Below are 26,489 nucleotides of genomic sequence, written 5' to 3' on the forward strand. Positions count from 1 at the left end.
GCCCGCCAAGTCTCAGCCCTCCAAAGGATACCTGCCAAGGTCATCACAAACAGGGAGTAGCAGTCAGCAGGTTGCCTCCACCTCTGCTGTGGATATCCAGGGAGCAACAAGATGTAGTGGTGGTCTTGGGAAGATTAAGAACGTGGAGTTACACAGCCTGGGCATGGTGTTGATCACTTGTACATAATGTTCATTATTGTAAATAAACTCCCAAAAATGTCTCCTTGCCCAAGGCTCCTTGTTCTCATGAGTCAGAGTTCTTGTCACTCAGATGTGAAACCTTGGTTCCTGTGTAAGGTAAAGGCAGGTGTCTCAGTCCAAGGCTGTGCAGTGTGTAACCTTCAGAGCAAAGGTCCGGCTTCACACTCACTGGGCACATTATTGATGCCTACACCTCGATGGTGCTTGTCATTGTCACGGGCAGGCATCACAGAGTTCCGTCATTCTCTCTGTGTGCTCTCAGGACCTTTGAGTTGGGGCTGGACCCCTCATCTCTTCAGCATATGTCTATTGATGGTATATCAGTTGCTGAAGGCCGACAAAGAATCAGATTCATTTAAAGTTTCATGGCTGCATCTCCATGATATGACCCTGATCACAGAGTGCAAGCGAGTTCCCCTGAGCTAGACAGGAGGCAGACATTCACAAATGTGAAGATATATGGAGTGTCCTCACTGCATATTATCATCGTCCTCCTGGAATTGAGCTATTATTAGGGCCTCCATCACATGAGCCTGAGCACTGAGGGAATGTGCACTGCCATCAGCCACACAGGAGTCAAACGTTCACAGATGCAAGTTGAGGATGTCAGGACTGTCCTCACTGCATCTCATCATCATCCTCTGTGTATCTTGCGGCTATGAGGGCCTCCCGAGTGCACCTGCCTCATCAGGCCAGAGCGATGGTCTCATCACCAGCATCCCCTTCAACTTCTCCTCATCGGAGGATACGTGCAGCTCCTCATTGCCCCTCAGTCAGTCTGCTCCCCTTTGCAGCACCAGGTTGTGGAGCAGGCAGCAAGCGATGATGATGCATAACGCCCTCTGGGGACTGCATTGTAGGCTCCACTGGACCTGTTGAGGCACCGGAACCTCATTTTCAAAATGCCTATGTAGTACTGCACCAAAGTCTGGTTCGTGGCATGCACCTCAGTCTGAGGCTGCCGCACGGGTGTCATCAGCCACAGCCTCTGTGGGTAGCCCTTGTCCCTGAGGAACCAACCCTGCAGCCTCTGTGGACCCTGGAAGATGTCAGGGATCTGAGACCTGCCAAGGATGTAAGAGTTGTGTACACTTCTTGGGAATCATGCGCAGACCAGCAGGATGTGTTTATGGTGGTCACACAACAGCTGATCATTCAGTGAGTGGAAACCCTTGCGGCTGTCATAGTTGACTGTTTGTTGCCACAGAGATCTAAGCACCACATGAGTGTAGCCAATGACACCCTGAACCTGTGGAAAACCTGAGATCTCCGCAAATCCCAGTGGTCTTGCCTCCTGGCTTTCTTGATCCTGGGAAAAATGCACAAAGCTCTGTATCTTTGCAAAGGTGATATCCGTGATCTCCTGGATACACTTGTGCATGAATGACAAGTGGCATCTATGGACCCTGGGTCTAGTGAGGCGCCTACAAGTGAAGGCTCGCTGTAGATCTTCAGCTGTGTGCACAGCAGGTCCTGTCACCCCTTCCTCTTGAGGGAGATGCTCCTCCCTTTGCTGAGCCAGGCATCTCTGCCATTCTCTCCATCCTCTGTTTTGTTCTCTGAAAGCCATGAGGCATACCGCTAAATCACCAGGCTCCATGATCCTGATGTTCTCCTCCTGCAGCATCCAACAGAGTGATGTGTTGGTTAGCTTGGGTGAACTAAGGACCTCTGTTAATTAAGTCTGAAGGCCCCTTCACACATGCAGGAGAGTGTTGGCCACCACTTGGATGGCCAGAGTGTGGTGCACTCATTGGTTGTCCAAACCCACCCACCTCCACCCCACTCCACCTGACCAATTAGTGGCAGCTTTGCCCATTGGACTGCAAGCTGTGCTCTCAGCTCAGGCACAGGCATTCTCCTAACCTGCGCTGCAAGGCTGCACTGTTAGCGTGAACCTTAATAAAGGTATAGCAAGGGGGTCTGAGCGCCTCCACCAGTGACTGTGCCATGGCCACCTTTTGCAAGAGGATTGCACAACTTGCCCAGTCGGCCAATTTTTAAAATTCATTTATGGGATGTGAGTGTTGCAGGCTGGGCCAGCACTTATTGCCCATCCCTAGGTTCCCTTGAGAAGGTGGTGGTAAGCTGCCTTCTTGAATCGCTACAATCCATGTGGTATAGGCACACCCACAGTGCTGTTAGGGAGGGGGTTCCAGGATTTTGACCCAGTGACAATGAAGGAACGGCGATATGTTTCCAAGTCAGGATGGTGAATGACTTGAAGGGGAACTTCCAGGTGCTGGTGTTCTCATCTATCTGCTGCTCTTGTCCTTCTAGATGGTAGTGGTTGTGGGTTTGGAAGGTGCTGCCTAAGGAGGCTTGGTGAATTCCTGCAGTGCATCTTGTAGATGGTACACACTGTTGCTAATGTGCGTCGGTGGTGGAAGGAGTGAATGTTTATGGATGTGGTGCCAATCAAGCGGGCTGCTTTCTCCTGGACAGTGTCAAGCTTCTGCTGCACCCTAAAACACAAATTAATTTGCAGGCAGCTCCCAAGGAGTGAAAAGTACTGGAACATTTGGTGGCACTTTCATGCTTTTGCGTTGCTTGAGTGGATGGAAAATCTTCAAAGGCCCGACTCCAAGCATGTCAATGGAGCTGCTGCTGAATGGTCTCAGCTGCAGAAGAACGCTCACTTTTAACAAACTTTTTCAAGTGCATGGCCGCTTCCCTCGCATCCCCACTGCCCTGGCATGTGCTTATGTACTTCCTTCAGCCTGTGTTGCCTTGCAACCCCCTGCCCCCCAACACCCCTCACCCCAACCCTGGCTTGATTCACACTGAAGCCCTTGCCCTGGCACAGCACTGAGAGCCAACTGGGCAAAAGCGACCTGCCTGTGTGCCCTGTGAATGCACATCGCCTCTTCCTTGATATCCTACGGGCGATTCTCGTAAGCACTATGCAAGGTCGTGTGCACTCACCTCCTAGTTCCCCTTGAAGCTCAGGTTGCCATGTGCAAGCCTTTTAAAGGCAGTTGTGAAGCACAATGTTCTAAAGTCAAACTGATGTGCGGTAAATTTGACGTGGGTGATGATTCCGGCAAGTAGGGCTTATAATTAGATGCAAATGTGCTGAAGTTAGGTTCCTGATGTGCGGCAGTGAGAAACACTGCCCACCATTGATGGTTGGAGTGGACGATGACAAACTGGTTTCAAAGGCATAAAACCGAGTTTTGACCTTCTCACCATATTGCCCCCCTGGCCCACACAACCTACCATGATGCCCGATACCTACGGGGCTGAAAATGTATGGTTGACGTGTTTTTAAATAGCTTTTTATTCAAAAGCGCATTCAAAAAACCCAGTTAATAGGCATTATTAAGAAGTATTTTACTTCTACATTAAACCAATAAGATGATGTTCATGTCTAAATGTTGTCATTTTTGCTCTATTATATTATAGTAAAGCTCCTACCTATTGCTGGCAGAAGCATCCTATGCCAGACATGTGTAGAAATACACATGTGGACCTTGATATTCACACCATGTTTGCCCTCCATAATCCTCCATTATGCCTATTTATGGGTATGGGGCTTTGCAAAAATAAAAACTATTGTATGGTATTTAATAGCACTATTCATGTATAATAACATGCTTTATGTTACAAAATCTGACATAACTCTATTAAGGTGTCCTGTAACTGTATCTGAACCCCATTAAGTGGCTCACCACTGAAAAGCAGTAAGTTATGGACTAACCATTTTCAACACTGAGGGAGCAAGGATTTTCATGAATATCTTTTCTGTCTGGGCATCTAGCTTTGGTCTTCCAGGTATTTGCAAAGGCAGCAGGTGTTCCTTCCACAAGGCCATTGACTATTTTAAATTCATCATTCAGTACATTGTTGAAGTTTCCACAGAGACCTAAATAAACACAAAGAAGTTGTACAGTGTGTAATTAACACTGAGAGTAATGAAGCATTTATGGCTATTACAAGGACTGGATAGTAAAAGTACAAATTAGATTGTAACTTACCGCACATCCGGTTCTTGAAGGCAGAATCCAGTGTTATGTAGAGTTGCATTAAAGGCACTAACTGTACCAGGAGCTGCAGCCCAAAAGTAGTGTGGAAGATGACATGGAAATTTGAAGGCTTGAATATAGTGACATTGGCTGTGAAAACAGGAAAGTTGGATATTTAAGAACATATATAAAGGGTTTTACCGAACCAGTAAAAAGTTGCAGTCAGAAGTAAATATTTAATTACTTTGAAATTGCTGAAAAAGAGACAAGACCAAAAATGTCTCTTTTTTCAGCAAAACTCAAGTTCTGCACTACCAAATGACTATTTCCTTTGTTCCATATTTGCTTTAAAACTCACTAAAAGAATAATGAAAAGGATTTATTTTGCCCTTTAAAGTATATTTATCTGTGGGATTTTTAAAAGTTCTTTTGTACAGTGATTCAGCAATCATAATGCCATTGAACATCAAGGGAAGATGGTTAGATTCTCTCTTGTTGGAGATGGTCATTGCCTGGTACTTGTGCGGAATGGACATTACTTGCCATTTATCAGTCCAAGGCTGAATGTTGTGCAGGTCTTGCTGCATAGGGACACAGACTGCTTTAGTACCAAGGAGCCGCGAATGATGCTGAACATTACGGAACCATCAATGCCTCAGATTATCTCAAATGTCTGGACTTAGACATTAGGGTTTAAATTCCATGGTGTTTCCACTGGTGTGCTTCAGTTACTTCAGTCAAAAGCCAAATGAATCACTCAGAAAATCACGAAGACCTAAGCCAGATTTTTCCCAGTCCCATGGAGGCATGGAAATTCAGAATGCAGCGTATCAGAAAAGCTCTCCAATGTGCTACCACCTCTGGGCAAACTTTTCTGGGGCTAGCTGTATCGGGAGTCAGCTGCCCACCCATAGGAGGTGGGCATGCAATTAAGACAGCTAAGGCCTCAATTAACAGCCATTTTGACAGAAGGAGGCAAGTCTCCGGCATTGTACAGGTCCTCTGCTGTGTCAGGAGTCTGCCAATGCATCAGAGGCAGCTTCCGTGGGAGGCTGCATCTCAGTTATATGCCCTATCTCCAACAAACCAGAGACCTAAAGATTTGAACCAATATTCTTCAAGTTGGAGTCAGCTGCAGATTTTAATACTGCAACTCCACTTCCTGAATTCAAATCATTTGTGTAAATGGTGAAAAACAGTGGTTCCAGCACTGATCCTGATGGACCACTGCTTTCCATATTCAAACAATTTGAAAAACTACATTTAATTCCTTCATTCTGTTTTTTTCATTGTAGTAGGTTTGTTATTAATGCTGCTTCTTGTCCCTGGTTCCACATGCTCTGACTTTGGTTGAATCTACTACCTTAACAAGAATCTTTGAAATTCCATGTATATTACATTCCCTGCATTACTAATGTCTAGTCTTTGTCACTTCTTCAAAAAATTCAATTAGGTTGGTCAAGCATGACCTTACCTCTTGAAATTGATGCTGACTGTTCTTTATCAAGTGCTTAAGGGCTGGATTTTACTGTCAATCCACTTTGGGAGGGCTTCAAAAATGGTGGGCTGGACATGATTCCAGGACTTCCGTCCCCATTGCTATCATTGGAAACTTTGAAGGATGTGGGATATGGGTGCTGGCCATGAGTCCGCAAGCAGCTGTCCTGACATTGCCAACTCCATTGCAGGATGGGCATTTCAGACTCCTACAATTTTAATGGAGTAGGGCTGGCTTCTGACACACCAGCTCAGAGGTGTTGTGAACCATGGCGGAGCCCTAGTCTGGAGTAGGGAACCTTTTGACAGTTAAGTTCAAAAGGCATTGACAACTTCATGACAAAATTCTGTATGATAAATTAAATATATTTTTAATGCAGTGATTGATGATAGGGGTTTGTTTTTGAAAAGTAAGTGACCATTAAATTGACAGCATTGTGAAAATGGAACAGTCTTGAAATGCATTAGAGTACATTATGCACTGGATGAAGCATTCTTCCGCATTGTACAACATTTAATTTCAAATTTTACAGAATCAATTGTCACCTTTGCTTCAATATTTTTATTGAATTTCATTTCAGACATCTGTTTGACTGCTTCAAAGCTTAAATGGATGGCTGAGCTCTTTGAATGGCTTCAAAGGATTTAATGTATTCAACTCTGGTTTTGCGGACACACAATGGAATCTCATTATCAATGGTGGATGAGCTCCCAGTATTCAGCCCATTAGGGGTTGTTGGTACAGCTGTCAAGGGAGCTGTGTTTATTTATATTGATATCCTAAGAGGATAATGGTTTTATTGAAGTAGTTTTTGAATGATTGTTTGTTTATCTTGACAGTTTTATGGGCATCTTAAAAGCTCCCTGATGTTATTATAGGGTTTATGAATTCTGTATATCGTGGGAACTAGATGAGTGAGCATGGGGGTGGTGAGGGAGTATATAGGGAGCATGGGGTTCTGGAGGGACTATGGAGGGTTGAGGGCTGAAGGTTAAGGGGCCTCAGACTCAGCTAGTGAACTGGGCTGATGTCCCAGTGAGTGAACAGAGGTGGGCCTTTTGACGGCCTTCTTGGCTCTATTTCGACCTTGGGGATGTTTCTACAGGTGGTGGCTCAGGCTGCAGCCCCCACCCCCCCATAAAGATAGCGTGGACAGGAGTGGATCAGACATTGGAAAACCTCTGTACAAAGATCTCAGTATCTTTCCTGCCACCAATGTTAATATATAGTCCCCTTCATTTGTTCTACACACAAACACACACACACACACACACACACACACACACACATACACACACACAATCACTGTGAATGGCAATCTCATTGGGCCAGGTCTTCCAAGCAGTGTCAATTACCATCAGATTGCCATTTACTCGTATTTAGTTACCTTGCACAGGAGCTCCAGGTAAGTGGATGAGGGGTAGGGTGGGTTGGCAAGGTCAGGGATAGTCAGGGGGGGTCGGAGGGATAGTCAGGTCAGTAGGGTCGTCTGGGGATCGGGGGGTAGTCAGGGTTCGTTGGGGGAGGGGGGGGGGCGGGTGCAGTCAGGTGATCGGGGTGTTAGTTGAGTTGGGAAGGATAGTTGAGGAGTCATGGGGTAGTCAGTGGGTCAGAGGGTATTTGGGTGATTGGGTGGGTAGTGTGGGGTTCAGGGGCAGTCAGGCCCGGGGGGATTGTCGTTTGTTGGCAGGGGGGGAGTGGAGTTGTATTGGGGCTAGGGGCTAGGTAGTTGAGGGGTCAGGGAGGGAAGTTGGGTGGAGTGGGTGGTCAGTGGGTGTTAGTCAGGGTATCCAGTGGGGAGTCAAGGTGTCAATAGTATGGTTACACTGGAGTTAGGACTGGTTGTATTCCTAACTTTCCCTCAGTATTTATTCTGATAAGTAAGTCAGAACCATCCAACGCCTCTGAATTTAACTCAGAGTTTTGGAGAGTTCCAGACACAGGGGAATTCCCATTGGAAGTCCAAACTTCCTGGGCAATTCCTGCATAGTCAGTGTTTGCAGGGTCTGCCAGTGCATCTTGAGGGTTACCTACAGGGTACGACCGTCGGGAGGTTAGACGTTCTGGGCCATTCTATCTATGACATGCCACTTTAATGTACACTCTGCCACTGACCACAAAAATGTGTCCTTTCCTGTGACATTGACCTTGAACTCTACCACCTTGATTGTTCTGAGCCATGCCAGTCAGATCTTTTAGCCCTTGAGTGAAGTTATTCCTTTAAATGCTCTGCCTCTGCCTGACGTTTGCTTCCCTCTCTTGTTGAGTTTGGGAGCTGCACTCCTAGTCTGCTCGATATGATAGAAATTAGCTGGCCCAGAGTCGTAAGGCAGGATCATTGTCGGAAATCCTTCAGCAATACAAGGTCCATTGCATTTCCCCTTTGATAATGCAGTCTCCAATCAGGAATCTGCGGCCTTGAGATTTTTCTTAAGGTAAAGGAAGTGAGAAAATGTGTTTATTACAAAAAAAGGCTAACGATTCTCAGACGTGAAAACAGCAATTGAACTTACTGGTGGTTACAGGCAACTGTGTAAAGATTCCATTGATGGAGACGCTGCCACTGGGATTAATAGTGATGACCTGTAAAAACAAAGCACCCATACTTACTAAATACAGTCATCTGCCTCTCTCTCTGTCTCTATTTTTATATAGATATATAATATCAAAATCATTTAAGCCACCAGAGAGCTATTTGAAAGTGACTTACATTTTGGGGTCCATGGGTAGTCAGTGTTACTGACTTTAAGCATGTTTCCGAATCAGTAATGCCACATTGCTGCAGCTCTCCTAGGACAGTGAAAAAATTATGTCTGCAGTCCTAGAGTAAAGAATTAGAAGAATTAGGACCAAGTAGCAACCTTGCCAATGGAAAAGAAGCCAAAGAGCCTAACTTGCACGACATTCCTAAATAACTGGTCCTCATTGAAATATGGAGTTACTTATAAGTTTGTTCTTATGTAATGCACAGACATCTGGTCACAAGTTTTACAGAGCCATTATCACTAGACAGTTTGAAGGATGGGCTAGAGAACAGTTCACAGGCTCTCACTAATACGCTGGGCAGAAGGAGGACTCTCACCCTCCTTGCACCCCACAAAGCTGGGCATCACGGAACTGGTGAGATAAGGGATTTAGTCAAGAGAATAAATCTAAATTTTTTCATTCTGTACCATTGTGTATTAATGTTCAATGATTGTGTATACTCCTGTATTCTTAGCACAAGCCAGTTTTTTTGTTTCATTTTATAAATGTATGCAATGCATTTGATACATAAGGGATTCCTATTTTCAGTGTTTTGTTAAAATTATTCTTTAATGTTTGAAATGTCCTGGAAGAATTTCAAAACTGCATTGAAGATAGAAGCATGATAGAAACAGACCACGACCTCTCTCGCTTGACATCTTTGCTCTTCCAAAAACACAGCAACATTATTAGCAAGTTGAACTCGTTGGTTCTATGAATTCCCAGTTTACTAAAACTCAAGTCATCCTTACCTTAGTAAGTACATAATGACACCTCCCGTGGAATGTGTAATAGCTTTCATCAAATGTATTAATGTGAGCTCCTCCCTCAATGGAACAGATCGCAGGGCAGGGTAGATCAGCACAAGACCACTGTCCTCCATTACAAATGCTGCCAGATTAAAAAGTGTTTGAGATCAGTTATTTTCTTAGATAAGATTAAGAGACAATAAATGACAAATGATAACCCCCATCTAAAAAGAAAACAATTTATCAGAATCGGATTGATTACCATTTACTGCATTTGGTGGAATAAGATGCTCCAGGTGCATAAGATACGCTATTGTGAGTACAGGGACACTGTTCTTTTGGAATGCATCCAGAGTTGGAAATGTCATCAAGGACAGTATCTACAATATAAAATATATAAGTTAGATATACACAGTTTTTCCTCAGTTGCTTTATGATTCAGTTATTCAGAATGCAAGTGTTGTGGTCAGGCTGTTTCATTAAAATTCTTTGATGTTGTAATCCCACTTTGTAACACTCTCAAATAGCATGACTGCCCTCTGCTACAATTATTTTTATGCCTTTAATTCATCAATATAGCACAAACCTCTCTCTAAATCTCTGTCTCTGTAACAGTAATATAATACCCACTTTATAATACTAACATAACATAGACTTCTGTAACACCACAGCAATAAAACATTCAAATATCTTTAACATAATACCCCTCCATAATATTAATGTAGCAACCCCACAACACTATTGTTAAATCCACTTGATAACACTAATATAACACACACAGCTCTATGATACTCGTGTGGCACATGCAGTTCTCGATAAAATTGATGTCATACTTTCTCAATCTCTAAAATTAATATAACACCCAAATAACTAATAAAACACTCCATCTATAGCAGTAATGTAGCAACTCATAACAATAGTATGTTATAACGAATACAACACCAGTTTTATTTATAAAAGTAACTTTTATTTATAAAATTAATAAAAAAACTTTAATATTATCACCCTCCAGAATACTTAAACTCTCAATGTTAATATTATTCCCCTCTATGTCACTCAACTCTCCAAAACACAAATATAATACTTCTCCCCTTAGATTACATCCACTCTCTCTACAACATGAAGAAATGTTCCATTTTCCTATTTTCGTCCATTTGGCTAGAAGGAATTCCAAGTAAATTTATATTAAGATGTTACCATTATGTTAATTTCAGCTTGCTCGGATTAACTTACACCACACACAAACTATCTGGGTAAGTGTATTTGGCCCAGCAGTGAAGTATACTCCTAATCGCAGGGAATGCAAGCCCTACTATGGGATTGCTTGGTGACATTGGCCGGGGTTTTCTGGCCTCTCTCCACAGCAGAACCCGCCACTGAGGGAGAGGTGATGGGCCAGCCAAAAATCCATTGATTTTTGGTGGCACCAGGAGATCCCGGTGATGGGCAGGGCCGGAAAATCCCGCCCATTGTATTTAAAAGATTACTGAATGCATCATAAGATAATGGTACCTCTGAAACATTTATGTAACATTCATTGAGTCATTACAATATGTAAGGAGGCTATTTGACCCATCAGGTCCATGTCAGGTCTGTAGAACAATCCATTCAGTCCCATTGCCCCGCTCTATCCCTGTAGCCCTGCAAGTTTGTTTCTCTCAAATGGCCATCCAATTTCCTTTTGAAATCATTCACCATCTCTGCTTCCACCACCCAACCAGCGAGTTCCTGGTCATTACCACTTGTGTGTAAAAACTTGCATCCTTCTCTATGATGCAAATATAATATCCTATAACACTAACATAATGTTCCTATCCATAACACTAAAATGGCATCTATTTATAACCTAATATAGTACCCCTTTCTACAACGATAAGAAAATTACCTTTGCCAGCTTTGTTACTTGCTTATTTAAATAAGTGGAATGTACGCTTGAGAAGGAGATGCACAATTGTGACAGGCTAGCACTACTTAAAGTCAGTCTGCACCTCTTGCGTTCCGGCTGGTTCAGGTTGCAGAAGAGAGTGTGAGCAAGAAGGACACTGAATTACGACACAGTATGATGGAATAATCCTTCAAAGTGATGAATGATTAATATTTGTGAGTTGGACTGCAAGTATAGATGTTAGAACATTTCTCGGAGCGAACTGGAAATTCTCAGGTGCTTGCAAGGCAATTCAAGTTTGATGAACCTTGTTAATGTCAAGCATGTTTTATTGAGAATGTCTTTTATCATCATTACTTCGTGTATTCTTATTTTGTAGCTTCATTAATAACTGTAATAAAACATATGAGAGAAAATGCATAGCCTTATGTCAATACCCCAGTGACAGACAGCACCTTCCTCATTGATATAATTCAAGAAAGTCTGAAGCACTGTCTGCCCTGTGGATTAACGCAGCCTGTGTAATGCCGTTTGACGTGCCACTATGCAAACAAATTTGTTCCCCCTATATTTTGGAACAGCACTCTCTCTAGCCTCTGGGTAACAAAAACTTTATCTAATCTGAATGACCTACAATAACCTGATTGTATGCTCCCACCATCTGCAACAGATGTATAAGACATCCTCCTGTAACATGTATACAACATTCCCTTTCACGATAACACGATAATACGCCTTCCAGCAGATAACATACTGGAATAGATTTTCAACTTGCCACCAGGACATAAAAGTAGTATTGTCCATCAACAACCTTTGATAGAAATTGCTCCTTTTTTCACAATACAATCTCCTTTATAATGTTAATGAAACAGGCAACTTGTGTTTAATTCGTGATTGAGTTTTTGCTAAGGTTACGGATAAAATTCTGATAGGGATGGACAGACTGGATGCAGGGATGATGTTTCCTCTGGCTGGGGGGAGGGGGGGCGTCTAGAACAAGGGGTCACAATCTCAGGATACGGGTAGGCCATTTAGGACTGAGATGAGGAAAAACTTCTTCATTCAGAGGGTGGTGAACCTGTGGAATTCTCTACCATAGAAGGCTGTGGAGGCCAAGTCACTGAATAGATTTAAGAAGGAAATAGATTTCTAGACTCTAAAGGCATCAAGTGGTGTGGGGAGAACGCAGGAGTATGGCGTTGAGATAGAGGATCAGCTATGATCATATTGAATGACAGAACAGGCTCGAAGGGCTGAATGACCTACTCCTGTTCTTATTTTCTATTTTTCTTATGTTTTTATGTAACAGAAAGGGTCAATGAGGGTAATGTAACTGATGTGGTGTACAGAGACTTGCAAAAGATTTGATTAAGTGCTGCATTATAGGCTTTCCAGTTACATTGAAGCCCATAGAATAAAAGGAACAGTGGCAGCATGTGTATGAAATAGGCTGGGTGACAGGGAACAGCGAGTAGTGATGAACAATTGTTTTTTGGATTGGAGGAAGGTTAACAGTGGGTTTCCCCAGGGGTCAGTACTAGGACCACTGAATTCCCTGATCTATATTAATGACCTAAACTTGGGTGCACAATAACAAAATTTGCAGATGACAGAAAAACATGGGCCAGGGTTTTCCCATCGATGATCGGTGGGCGGAGCCCACTCGCCATCATGTAAAATAACGTGCAGTGATGCTGGGTGTGCGTCGCCACGCCACTGCACATTTAGATTTCCAGTTTGGCAGGCGCACAGCTGAGTTGGCTGTGAGCCCGCCGAACTGTCAAAGACCTATTAAGGCCATTTAAAACCTAATTAGCTCAATTTAATGAGCTGCCCATCCAACTTTAAAGTAGGCGGGCAGGTGAAGAGCCCAGGCGGCCTTCACATTTTTCATGAAACCTCATCCAAGGGCTGGATGAGGTTTCATGAACTGTTTTAAAATCTAATAAAAATTTATACATTTATTCTTTGACATGTTCCAGCTCATGTGATAGAGTCACATGAGGGGACATGTTTTAAAAGTTTAAAAATCTTTTATTTAAAAGCTTAACACTGAAACAAATCTCCCTGAGGCATGCTGGTGCCTCAGGGTGATCTCTGTGCTCTTTCATGCGCATGACCGAAAAATCACAGGGAACCATTCAGGGAATCCCCCCCCACCCTCCTGCAAAGGGAGCGCTCAGTGCTTCCCGGTGTCCGGGTGCGTGTCATGATGGGCAGGCCTTAATTGGCCCGCCCGCATGGACCCGATCGGGTTTGTGCCCGACCCCACCCGGCCCCGCACAGCCCCCCGCCAACAGGGGGAAATTTCTGGCCATGGAAATATTGTGAACTCTGAGGAGGATAGAGATAGCTTTCAAGAAACTGGTGGAATGTGCAGATTCATGATAAATGAAATTTAATGCAAAGAAATGTAAAGTATCCCATTTTGATAGGAAGAATGAGGAGAGGCAATGTAAAATGAGTATAATTCTTAAGGGGTGCAGGAACGGAGAGACCTGGGCAATACATGCATAAATTGTTGGCAGGGCTGGTTGAGAAAGTGGTTAAAAAGGTATACAGGATCCTGAGCTTTATAAATAGAGGCAGAGACTGCAACAGCAAACAAGTTATAGTGAACCTTTATCAAACACTGGCCTGGCTTCAACTGGATTATTGTATCCAATTCTGGGCACTGCACTTTATCAAGGATGCGAAGGCTTTAGATAGGGTGCAGAAAAGATTTAGGAGAACTGTTCCAGAGATGAAGGTCTTCAGTTATGTGGATAGATTGGACAAGTTGGGGCTCTATTCCTTAGAGAAGAGAAGGTTGTGAGGAGGTGTGATAGAGATGTTCAAAATCATGAAAGGTCTGGACAGAGCAGATGGAGAGAAACTGTTCCCATTCATAGGAAGGCTGAGAAGCATAGAACACAGATTTAGAGTGATTGGCAAAAGAACTAATGGTGACATGACAAAAATCTTTATATGCAGTGAGTGGTGAAATTCTGGCGGAGGCAGATTTAATTTGACTTTTAAAAGGGAATTATGTAAACACCTGAAGAGAAAACATTGTAGGCCTACAGGGAAAGGGTGAGAGAGTGGGAACAGCTGAGTTGCTCTTAAAGAGAGTCAGCACGGACTTGATTGGCCAAACGGCCTCCTTCTGCTGTAACCATTTTATGATTCTAACAATGCCTCTATAACACTAATATAACATCTCTAGTTAAATTAATATAATGTCCCTTCTCTTTTTAAGCAATATAACACACCTTCTATAATACTCATACAACATTCTCAGGAAGAAACTCAAGCTGTGTCCAAAATGGCTGAGAGATCTGACGGGCGATGGAACTGGAGACTTGTAGGTGTCAAACAGGTATTCGGATGAATTTCAAAACCCAATGAATTCTAACTGACTGCAATGCTGAACTGATGTGCAGACAGGTCCTGTGGTGGGAGGGGTTGGTGGGGGGAGAGGGTTGGGCGAGGGGCAGGAACCAAATCTGCCCTAATAATTTTGAGGAGCCAAGAGCAGTTGTCCATCTAGCTCTACAGAAATATGACTTTGACAAAGATTGATGGCCATTTATTGAGTAGCTTCCATTTAAAGGTCACTGTTAGGATGCTCAACATACGGCCCAGCTAGGCGGAGCCAGGATGGCACAAGCTCTTCCCATTTGCCCCTGGATTTTTCTTCAGGGTGCTTTAATCAGCATTTGATTTTGATTTGCAATGTAAAGTAGCCTTAAGACACAATAGGCCAAAGGGCCTCTTTCCTTGCTGTAAAACTCTGTGACTCCATGACTGTTTTAGGTGGGCAAGCACAGGTAGGCAGTGCTTGCCCATTTACAAGGCCTGTTCTGCTTAAATATTATTTCAGGTGGGCCTTGAACATCAATGAGGTGCTGAAGCATCTCCCCTCTCACCACGTGCTTTTCAATTCCTTTTTCAGGCACAAGGTATATACACCATTTCCTGTATTATAATTTTTCTGATGTATCACATCTTGCAATTAAAAAATGATATTATCTTTAACCTTAACTCTCCCTTTATTACAGAGGAGGTAAATCAGAAAGTATTAATTTCAGAAGTTTAACAGTTTTCTTTATTAAAATGTAACCATAGTTTAGTTCCTGTCTCAGTGATAAAATCAGGGGGTAAAGCCTTAATGGCCAACACACACTACATTAGTGGACACAGTAACATAGGTAAATTTTAACGTGCAAAGATAAACATTGCAGATGCTGAACATCTGAAATAAGAACAGAAAATACTAGTCAAGATCAGGCAAAAGATAAGTTGAGTATTTGGGTTCCGATAATTAACTGGTCTTTTCCCCTTAGATTGTGATATATGTGCTAAAATAAACTTTCACTTCATCTCTTACCAAATGGGGGTATAGGCACGTGACGCATCCTCCCCACTTTCACAGACAAGTTAAACTCACAGTAAACACACATACAGTTATTATTTAATTTCTAAAATATTGTATCTTACTAGGAGCGCAGAAGCAGCCATCAATGCAGTGGTCTTCACACATCTGGCTCCGGTCAGGATTTGAGCAAGTATCTACACATGGAATACCGCACTCTTGGTAGATCATATTAAGCTGGCATGTCTCTTCTGTAATAGATAAACAGTGTCAACATTTAATATCTTTGTCCTCTCCATAAGAAAATAAATATATGTGTAACTTTGTTTAGAGGGTGATCAATTTAAAAGTTACCCACCGCACAATCCTTTCCTTCTCCAGTTGCTGGGTTTACCTCCAACGTGGGCACACTGTCTAGAAAATTCTGATAAGGTATCACAGATACAGGATGACGGCTTTTCTAAATCCTTGCACAGGCAAAAGTCCAGCATGCAGCTCTTGATAAAAGGAGCTAAATCTAAGACTTCATGACAGTTGGAAAAACCTGGCTCTGTGAGTGCTCTTTCGCACATGTATTCCTGAGCAGAAAAGGAAGTTATTTAGTGAAGGACAAGTACACTTCCTTGTACATCAGTCTTTTTTCCACTAGAAAGATATGGATTGGCAGTGCAAGAGACATTTGCACCTTTGCCACCAGTATCTGCATTAAGTACTCCCAGCTATACTGAGTCAGGCTCTGTACAAGGATCTCTCTATGATGACCTCAGAGGAGCACATATACCAATGTATTGTTATCATTCTAAACACCAGCCATTCTGAACATTAGAAAGTATAACTTTAGCAAATGGCTATTTACATTGGGTTCCATTGAATTTAGAGTACAGAAACAGGCCATTCAGTCCAACAGATTTGTGTATAGTCTATGGTCTGTTCATCTTCAGTATCCACACAAACACTTCCATCCCTCTTCATCTAACATTATCAGCATAACATTCGATTCCTATCTTCCTCATATGCATATTCAGCTTCCAATTAACTGCATCTACGCTATTGCATCAGCTACTCCATGTGGTAGTGAGTTCCACATTGTAACAACTCTTTGGGTAAGGACTAAATACAATATACGATACAAATTTAACACAACTTCCCTGCTTTTCAATTTTATCCATCCAGGAATGAACACCTGGTTTAGTTTGTATTTTTAAAAAAGATCTTATTAACAAGTGTTGCTACTGTTAGTGATTTGTGAATGAGTGCCCCTTGATCCCTTTGCTCCTCCTCCCATTTTGACACAAATATGTCCTCTTTATTCTTCCTGCCAAAATGCATCGCCTGAAACTTATCTACATTGAAAATCAAGTGTCAATTACAAGAATATTCTGCAAGTTTACCAAAATTACGTTCTTTCTTGATATTAACAATATCCCGCAGACCACCCCCCCCCCACCCCCCTCCACCAAACCTGCCAAATATTGGTATTCTCTCTAAATTTAGAGATTGCATAATCAATTCCCAAGTGAAACTCTTTAATGTTGTCAACAACAGTGGTCCCAGCACCAGTTACCAAATTTCTCTTGTTACACTATTGATCTTCTAATTGGTTTGAGATGCACAACATCCTGCCTCTAAATCCATTTGATTTACAGGCCTGAATTTTCCTGTCAGTGATTTGGGGGCGGGGCCCGCACACCCACCAAGGGTTAAATTCTGCGCACAGTCTCTGTACTCCACTAATGCAGACTGATTTGGCCTATAATCCCAAGATTCATCTTTTAATACTTCTTTTCGATATCAAAAATAATACACTTTATTGCATATTTCTGAAAATTCTATAAATATTTGTCAGAACCTTATCTGTTCCATATCTTATCCCTTGAGAAGTGTGAGCAAAAGGGGGACCAGGAGGCAGTAGCCACCACATAGAAGAGTGGGAGAAAGGAGAACATGGAGGCAGTAACCACTACTCAGGAGAGTGGGAGAAAAGAGGACCCAGAGGCAGCACCTAGTAGAGCTATCCAATCCAGTCCAGTCTGTGGCTCCAGAGTGGGGCAGCCACATTCCGAGAGACACCAAAATATGACATCACAGGAAAACAGATAGGTGATTGGTTGGTGAATATTTTGCTTATTTATCTTCAAAGCTCATATAATTTATTAGCAATTATAAGATTTTATTAGTTGTAGTAAGGTTTACTAGCAGTAGTAAAGGTTATTGAGAGTAGCAATGTTTGTTAATTGTGAATTAATTAAGAATAAATTAAGTAAGAAATAATAAAGATGGCAAGGCAGGTGACGCGCTGTAGCTGCAGAATGTGGATTATCCTGGATGATCCAGGGCAAACACGTCTGCAAGTAAGTGTCCATGGCTCGAGGAGCTTTGGCTCAGAGTTATTGAGCTGGAGGCTGAGCTGCAGACACCATGATGCATCAGGGAGGGGGAAAGTTACTTGGATACTTTGTAGCAGGAGGCAGCCACACCCGTTAGGATAGGCTTTTCTGTTTTGGTCAGTATTCAGAGACAGGAGGGGAATGAGGCACGTATGGAGACCCAGAGGATAGAAGTGAAGGAGCCTATGCCTTTGCAATTGTCCAGCAGGTTTGAAGCTTTTGCATCTTGTATGGATGAAAGTAGTGGCTGCAGTGTGGATGAGAAAACTGACATGGTACAGGAAACTATTCAAGCAGGGGGAGCTAATGGGAGTGTAATCATAGTAGGGGGCCATATAGTCAGGGGGAATAGACACTGTTCCCTGCAGCCAAGAGTGTAAGTCCAGATGACTGTGTTCCCTGCCAAGTGCCAGGTTTCAAAACATCTACTCATCTGGGCTGGAGAGGAACTTGCTGTGGGAGAGGTAGGATCCAGCAGTTGCGGTCCACATAGGTACCAATGACTGGTAGAATGAGGAAAGAGGTTCTGCTGAGGGAGTATGACCAGCTAGGTGTTAAATTAAAAAGCAGAGCCTGAAAGGTAGTAATCTCTGGATTACTACCTGAGCCACAAGAAAATTTTGTAGGTAAATCAGATTAGACAGTTAAATGCGTGACTCAAAGATTGGTGTGGGAAGAGTGGGTTTTGATTCATGGGGCACTGGCACCAGTACTGAGGAAAGAGGGAACTGTACCGTTGGGGTGGTATTCACCTGAATGGTACTGAAGTGTTCTAGTGAGTCATATAACTAGGGTGGTAAAAAGGACTTTAAACTATATAGTAGGGGCAAGGGATCAAGTTTGGGAAGGTGTGATAAATTAAACGGAGAAGACAAGGCAAAAGAGTGAGCTAGGAATAAGGGAAATAATGATCATGACATGGCAGGAAGGGACAGAGGGCACAAACTTCAGAGTGCACCAGCAAATAAGGCTAGAGGTTCCTGAAAAGTAAAAAGACAGAACTAAAGGGATGTAAATCAGGAAGTGAAAGGGAGGGCAGAACTTAAAACAATGACAATCACCAGGGAACTGGTACTAAGAAAATTAATAGAATTAAAAGCTGACAAGTCCCCTGGACCTGATGGCCTGCAACCTAGAGTCTTAAAAGAAGTAGGTGCTGAGGTAGTAGATGCATTGGTTTTAATTTTCCAAAAACCCCTAAAATCTGGAAAGGTCCCATCAGATTGGAAAATAGTGAATGTGACTCCTCTATTCAAGAAAGGAGGGAAACAGAAAGCAGGAATCTCCAGGCCAATTAGCTTAACATCTGGTGTAGGGAAATTGCTGGAATCTATTATTAAGGAGGTTATCATGGGGCACCTTCAAAATCTCAATGTAATCAGGCAGAGTCTATGTGGTTTTGTGAAATTTAATTTATTGGAGTTCCTTGAGGAAGTAACAAGCAGCGCGGATAAAGAGAAACATGTGGATGTGCTGAACTTAGATTTCCAAAAGACATTTGACAAGGCACCGCATCAAAGGTTATTATGCTAAATAAGAGCTCATGGTGTAGGGGTTAACATATTATCATGGATAGCTAACAGGAAGCAGAGAGTAGGAATAAATGGATTTTTTCAGATTAACAAGATGTGACAAGTAGAATGCCACAGGGATCAGTGCTGGGGCCTCAACTATTTACAATTTATATCAATGTTTTAGATGAAGGGACCAAATGTATGTTTGCTAACTTTATTGATCACAGAAGGTAGGTGGGAAAGTAAGTTGTGAAGAAGGCATAAGGGGCATAGATAAGTTAAGTGAATGGGCAAAAATTTGGCAAATGGAGTATAATGTGGGGAAATGTGAACTTGTCCACTTTGGCAGGAAGAATAGAAAAGCAGTATACTATTTAAATGGAGAGAGATTGCAGAACTCTGAGGTACAGAGGAATCTGGGTGACCTGGCACACAAATCTCAAAATGTTAGTTTGCAGTTTTGGCAAGAGATTAGGAAATGGAATGTTGTCATTTATTGCAAGAGGAATAGAATAGAGAAGCAGTGATGTTTTGCTACAGTTATAAGGAGCCTTGGTGAGACCACATCTAAAATACTATTTGACCTCGTTATTTAAGGAAGGGTATAAATACATTAGAAGTAATTTAGAGAAAGTTCACTCGGCTGATACGATCATACAAACACATGAAATAGGAGTAGAAGTAACCCATTTGGTCCCTCAAGCTTGTTCTGCCATTTAATAAGATCATGGGCGATCTGTTTGTGTTGAGTTCTACATTCCCATCTACCCCTGATAACCTTTTATTCCCTTGCCTAACAAGAATCTATCTAACTTTGCCTTAAAAATATATAATGACGCCGCCTCCATCACCCTCTGAGGCAGAGAATTCCAAAGTCGTACAATCCTCTGAGAGAAAAAAATTCTAATCTTTGTCCTAAAAGGGTGACCCCTAATTTATAGACACTTATAGAAATGAGCACAGTTCTGGTCTCTACATCATAAAAACATATAGAGGCACTGAAGAGAGTGCAAGAAAGATTTTCAAGGATCTTACCAGAAAGGTAAGGAAGACTGTATAGGGTGGGGCTCCTTCTTTAAGAAAAGAGGAGGTGGAGATGTTATCTGGTAGAGGTTTTTAGATTAAGAAAGAGTGTACTAGGGTAGACATGGAGGAGTTGTTTCCATTTACTGGGGAGACTAAGATGGCCATTAATGCACCAAATGGGAATTCAGGAGAATTGTCTTCACCCAGAAAGTGTTTAGAATATAGAATGTTTCCAGAATGCATAGTTGAGCAAGGAGATGATGGCATAGTGGTAATGTCACTGAATTAGCAATCCAGAGGTCCAGACTCATGTTCTGGGGACATGGGTTTGAATCCCACCATTGCATGCTGATGGAATTTAAATTCAATTAAAATAATCTGGAATTAAAAGCTAGTCTCAGCAATAGTGACCACAAAGCTATTATCAATTATCATAAAAACCCATCTGGTTCACTAATGTCCTTTGGGGAAGGAAATCTGCTGTTCTTACCTGGTCTGGCCTACATGTGACTCCAGACATAAAGCAATGTGGTTGACTATTAACTGCTCCCGAGAGCAATTTGGGATGGGCAGTAAATGCTGGCCTTGCTGGTGACACCCACATCCCATGAGCAAATTTTAAAAAAGCATAGAGGCTTTCAAGGGGAAGATAGGCCAACACATGAAGGAGAAAAGTATTGATTATGCCAATCTGGTTAGATGAAGTGGGTGGGAGGAGGTTTGTGTGGAACTTAAATACAGATTGCAGATGGCTTGTTTCTGTGCTATGTGTACATTTCATGTCAGAATAGTTTACTCATTCATTGTACCACAGAAGTTCACAACCTTTAAAAATGCATAACTACCTGTGAAAATCAGCAGATACATTAGAAACTAATGTTAAAAAAATTCTGTGAGCTAAAGCAGATTCAAGCCAGAAGGAGATGAATGTAATGAGAGGCATTCACTTACAAATTTTGAACAATTTTTGACATTATCAGGTGAAGATATATCTTTGCAATGCTCCTTGGGACCATTCAGCTTCTGTAAGTTTCCATACTGGATAGGAGTCAGGTGATACCCTGTGACCAATGACAGGCAACAACTAAACAGTGTGCATCTAATATCAAACCAATGCAATCAAATATGGCGGCTAGGCCCATTACACCTACCATTTGAAAAAAATTCGTTATCACGTATGCCATTGAAATCACCACACAGCCCGCATGTTGTATTGACAAACGGCTGGCCTAGTTCAAGCTAATGCAAAAGAAAGAGAAACTCAATCAATTACAATAGTCCAGGCTATATTTTTCAAGTAAATCATGAAAATATACACATTTTGCTGTCAATGAGAACACTTTAAAGAAACTGAGGCTGCAAAATTCAGCTCCAGGTACCATTTTGTATTCAAAATGGCCTCCACACTTCTGGTACAGGCCAAACCCGATGCTGTTATGGGTAGGTGGGTAATGCCAGCACCAGAAGCGTGTGGAGGGAGTATGCAGAGTAGGCAGATGATGATATCAGACAGTATGTAACACTAATTTGACGCTTGTAGCCTTTTCGACCTCAACACTCCAGCTAACAGTTTAGGCTGGATTTCATCCTCGAGGCAGGTAGTGAGAATTGGGAAAATGCCCAGCCTGCCAGCCCAGGAGCAAGGGCCCGCAAGAACAGGATTTTCATTATGTTGAGAGGGGAGACGGGGAGTGGTGTTGCAGTGGGGCCAGCTGACCCGTAAAAAAGTTTGAAGGCAGCCAAAGGGCCTGTCGGGTGCGGAGGCATGCAGCTGCCCCTGTGCTGTGGGACTTTGAACCAGTTAAAATAAAAACAGAACACCTTCCAGCCCTCACATTCCCTCATCTACAATTCCTTTACTGTCACTGGGTCCAAATCCTGGAACTCCCTCCCTAACAGCACTGTGCGTGTACCTACGCCACATGGGCTGCAGCCGTTCAAGAAGACAGCTCAACACCACCTTCTCAAGGGCAACTAGGATTGGGCAATAAATGCTGGCCCAGCCAGTGATGTCAGCACCCCATGAAAGAATAATTTAAAAAAAACCTCATACTCCTCCCTTTCTCCATCCATGCCATTTCATGTCACCTCATGCCTCTCAACCATTCCCTATGGCCCCTCATTGCCCCATGCTAAGCTATAGCACTTCCATGCCCATTCACCCACTATATATGGTAAAGAACCAATGAACCCTATAGTGACACTAGAACATGTAAAATAGGCTTTATAAGCACTAACTCATTGATAACTTTGCACTTTCTTATAAAAAAAACTCCTTTTTACTGCAGCCCAATAAAAGTGTCAATCGTCCAACCTCGTAATGAGCCAGAATGAATAATCTGATACTAAGAGAGCATTTTCCAAACAGTAACCATAATATGACCACAGTATGAAACAATGCAAGGAACATTCCACAGAGCTGGACAACAAGTGGGGAAGCATTAGAAGAGGATGGTATTATTGGCCATGTCAAACCTTCAGAGAAGTCAAGATAGTAGAATGTGAATGCAGCCTGGTCACAGTCACAGAGGATGTTGTGCATGACTTTGGCTAGGATACAGTTACATTACAGATAGCTTACAGTACAGTTTTGTAGTCAGGAACTAGACTGAAAGGGATTCAACTCAGCATTTAGGGGAAAGATGGGTACAGGGTTGGGAAGTGATGAAACATTCGTTGTTCTGGGGGGAAAGGGACTTTGGAATTAGAGTGCTAATTAATGAGGATGGGAAAGTTTTTATACCAATTGGACTGTGATAATGACAATTTTGAAGAGAAGGACGGTGCTGAAGGTAGGAATTTACTAACCGTAAACTAGCCCAGAGAGGCAGGAAGACTGTTGGATGATCTGAGTCTGAACGGCTAAAGGATTTAAAGAGATGGAGGTGGCCCTCCATCAATAGTGGTGGGAGAGAAGATGCTTTGTGGTGGGGGTTCAGAGCAATAGTGGGTGGAAGCCTGGAGCAGGCTACGTACAAGGGGAAGGGATGGATATAGTGGAAGGTGTTTGCTTCAATCTCAGTCACAAAGAAATCCATATACTCGTTGCACTAGGTATTTGGGAAGAGGTTTGATCGGTTTGTTAAAGAAAAAGGATCAAATGAAAATTAGCGGAAGAGTCAAACAGCTCCTGCTTTACCTCCCTACTCTCTTAGATAAAGGAATGAAAACGATGCTAAGAAAAGAGCCAATGAAGAAGAAAATAACACAATGGAAGAGCAAAAAAGGAAACACAACATCAATCATATACATGTGAAAAGAGTTTTTAAACAAGCCAATAACTTTGATACAATATAATAATGAAGGGTGTTTAGTACACTATTACTGTGTCTGTCCAAGTAGCTGCTAATGTTACGATTCACTTACCATGAGGGCATCATATCCATTCCACATGAGACTCAGGCCAATCTTTGCAGTGAGACGGGTGTAATTGCTGACTTTCTCAATCATGATCCCAGAACGACTGTGAGGTGGTGTCACACTAGGATAAAAGAAGCAAGCAGTTAGACCAATTTTCAGCATGTTTTTTTTCAATTCAATTATTTCATAGCTGCATAACGATGCGAGTATTTACAAAACAGATTGTTTCTTTCCTATTTCAATTTGCAACTCTGTCCAATACTCTTAGCTTCACTCTACTCCATTACAAATTCCAATCTTTCCAAAACTGTCACTCACATTCTATCCTCCCCAACTATTATCCCATCATTTGCAAACTCTTACTGCACTTCTCTTCCAGTGCTTTCTAAAAAAATTGTTCATGATCAGCGTTGCTGACTAGGCCAGCATTAATTTGCCATCCCTAATTGCCCTTGAGAAGATAGTGGTGAGCCACCTTCTTGAACTGCTGTAGTCCATATGGTTAGAGATGGTGTTCCAGGATTTTGACACAGCGACAGTGACGAAATGACGATATATTTGCAAGTCAGAATGGTGAGTGACTTGGAGGGCAACCAGAAACTGAACTGGACTAGCCATATAAATACAATGGCTACAAGAGCAGGTCAGAGGCTGGGAATCCTGTGATAATTTATTCACCTCCTGACTCCCCAAAGTCTGCCACCATCCACAAGGCATAAGTCAGGAGTTTGATGGAATACTCTCCACTTACTTGGATGAGTGCAACTCCCACGACACTCAAGAAGCTTGACACCATCCAGGACAAAGCAACCTGCTTGATTGGCACCCCATCCACTAAAATTCACTCCGTCCACCACTGACACACAGTAGCAGCAGTATGTACCATCTACAAGATGCACTGCAGGAATTCACCAAGGCTTCTTAGACAGCACCTTCCAAACCATTGCCTGCTACCATCTAGAAGGACAAGGGCAGCATACACATGGGAACACTACCCCCCTCCAAGCCACTCACCTTCCTGACTTGGAAATATATCACCATTCCTTCACTATTGCTGGGTCAAAATCCTGGAACTCCCTCCCTAACAGCACTGTGGGTGTACCTACACCACATGGACTGCAGCTGTTCAAGAAGGCAGTTCACCACCATCTCCTCAAGAGCAACTAGAGATGGACAATAAATGCTGGCCCAGTCAGTGAATCCCACATCCCATGCATCTGCTGCCCTTGGTTTTTTAGGTGGTAGAGATTGAGAATTTGAACGATGTTGTCAAAACATCTTTAAGTTGCTGCAGTGCATCTTGTAGATGACACACTGCTGCTACTGTGCATCAGTGGTAGAGGATCTTTTCTTTATCTATATCAACTTGAAATATTTCCTCTTTGTTTACTGACAGGTCCCAGTGAGGGGGAGCAAGGGGGTGGAGACCAGGGGGTGACAGGTCAAGGGAGACAAAAATGGTGGGGGGCAGGGGTTGGTGGGGGGGTAGAGAGGATGTTCAATGTGCACAAGGGTGCCCAACTAGGAGGCACCCCCTCCCTACCCCACTCGCCCATCCACCAGGACACCCCGGCAAGACGCTGGAGTCATCTCACAGTCCGGGCTCCAGTGCTGAATGCCTTCCTTGGGGACTGTTGCAGTACCACTAGTGGCCACCACTCCCAGTGGGACTGCTGGGACAAGAGAGCTGCTGGCCGTTTGATTGACTGACAGCTCTCTGAGACAGGACTTCCTCTTGGATAGAGATCGAAGTTCGCCTCAAGTCAGTTAAAGGCTCGATGACCATTAAACAGCCGTGGAGTGAGCCAGCTAAGTGTAGGTGGGCTCGCCCCGAACCTCACATCAGGGGATGGGGACCCAGCCCACAGTGTAAAATTCAGCACACCGATTCCATTTCCCTATTTAAGCCCCCTTTACCTGTGCTGTTTCCTTCAGGAACCAACTTCTGCATAACAAAACTCCTCTTTTTTTTACTTATTTAAATTCTAGGCAACTAAAGTGTTCAGCTTTTGCCTAGTTCTAGTTCCAAAATGTATTGTCTCACATTTCTCAATTGAACTATTTCCATGTGTTTACCTATCTGGTTTGGCATCAAAACCGAGTTTTGCTATTGCTCCTTCAGTTCCTAAATCTATCAGTTATATCTAAAGTAAGAGCAGCTCCGCCTTGTGAAACGTCATGCTATAATCTGGAGCTAATATAATGACAAACATTTGTTTCCGTTTTTTTATCAAGTTGTGTATGACATTGTTAACCACAGTAAATTGTCTGCCCTGTAATGCATACAGTGTCTAACAAAGGAGTCGAAAGTCCGTGAGTGACCATTAACTGACCTCTGTAAGGACATAAATTGGCCCACTATGAATGGGTGCCTGATACCGCCCTATTTCATGCATAAAATACCTGCCAGGGGCAGGGAGGCAGGTGATGGACATAGTGCTGCAGGCATGGTGCCCAATTTTACACACCCTCACCTACCACACCCCATCTGCCACCACTATGTCGCTGGGGTGGGGGTGCTGGCTGCATAACTTCACTTGTGTTTTTGGCTGGAGCTCAATAGTAAAGAAACAAGGAGATTACATTTAACTTGAGGAACTTTACCCTGGATTACGTTGAAGTAACTGGCATGTTTATCAGAACCTCAAAAAAGTGATGGTAAATATGCATGTATAGATTCACTAGCATGGTTCCAGTAATGAAGAGCTATCGTTAGAAAGTGAGACTTGAGTAGTTTGAGCTTTTTTTGCTGGTAATAAGATGGTTAACGGGTGACCTGATTGAGATGCCCAAGGTTATGAATGG

The 26,489-nt window shown here is 42.8% G+C and overlaps 1 protein-coding gene across 1 annotated transcript in view; it reads right to left on the reverse strand.

Annotated features, from left to right (window-relative positions):
- The window catches only part of LOC121282851 (mucin-2-like), a 261,009-nt gene that overhangs the window by 232,863 nt on the left and 1,657 nt on the right, over positions 1–26,489 (reverse strand). Inside the window, exons 3-13 of the mRNA XM_041196665.1 lie at positions 23,691–23,805; positions 21,476–21,563; positions 21,276–21,385; positions 15,756–15,975; positions 15,523–15,648; positions 9,421–9,538; positions 9,162–9,300; positions 8,397–8,485; positions 8,178–8,278; positions 4,179–4,316; positions 3,902–4,066 (exon numbers count right to left, since the gene is read on the reverse strand). Of these exons, the coding sequence (XP_041052599.1) occupies positions 3,902–4,066; positions 4,179–4,316; positions 8,178–8,278; positions 8,397–8,485; positions 9,162–9,300; positions 9,421–9,538; positions 15,523–15,648; positions 15,756–15,975; positions 21,276–21,385; positions 21,476–21,563; positions 23,691–23,805 (1,409 nt within the window). The remainder of the gene's footprint in view (positions 1–3,901; positions 4,067–4,178; positions 4,317–8,177; positions 8,279–8,396; positions 8,486–9,161; positions 9,301–9,420; positions 9,539–15,522; positions 15,649–15,755; positions 15,976–21,275; positions 21,386–21,475; positions 21,564–23,690; positions 23,806–26,489) is intronic.

The sequence above is a fragment of the Carcharodon carcharias genome, chromosome 10 (genome assembly GCF_017639515.1).
Source record: "Carcharodon carcharias isolate sCarCar2 chromosome 10, sCarCar2.pri, whole genome shotgun sequence".
Lineage (NCBI taxonomy): Eukaryota > Metazoa > Chordata > Chondrichthyes > Lamniformes > Lamnidae > Carcharodon > Carcharodon carcharias.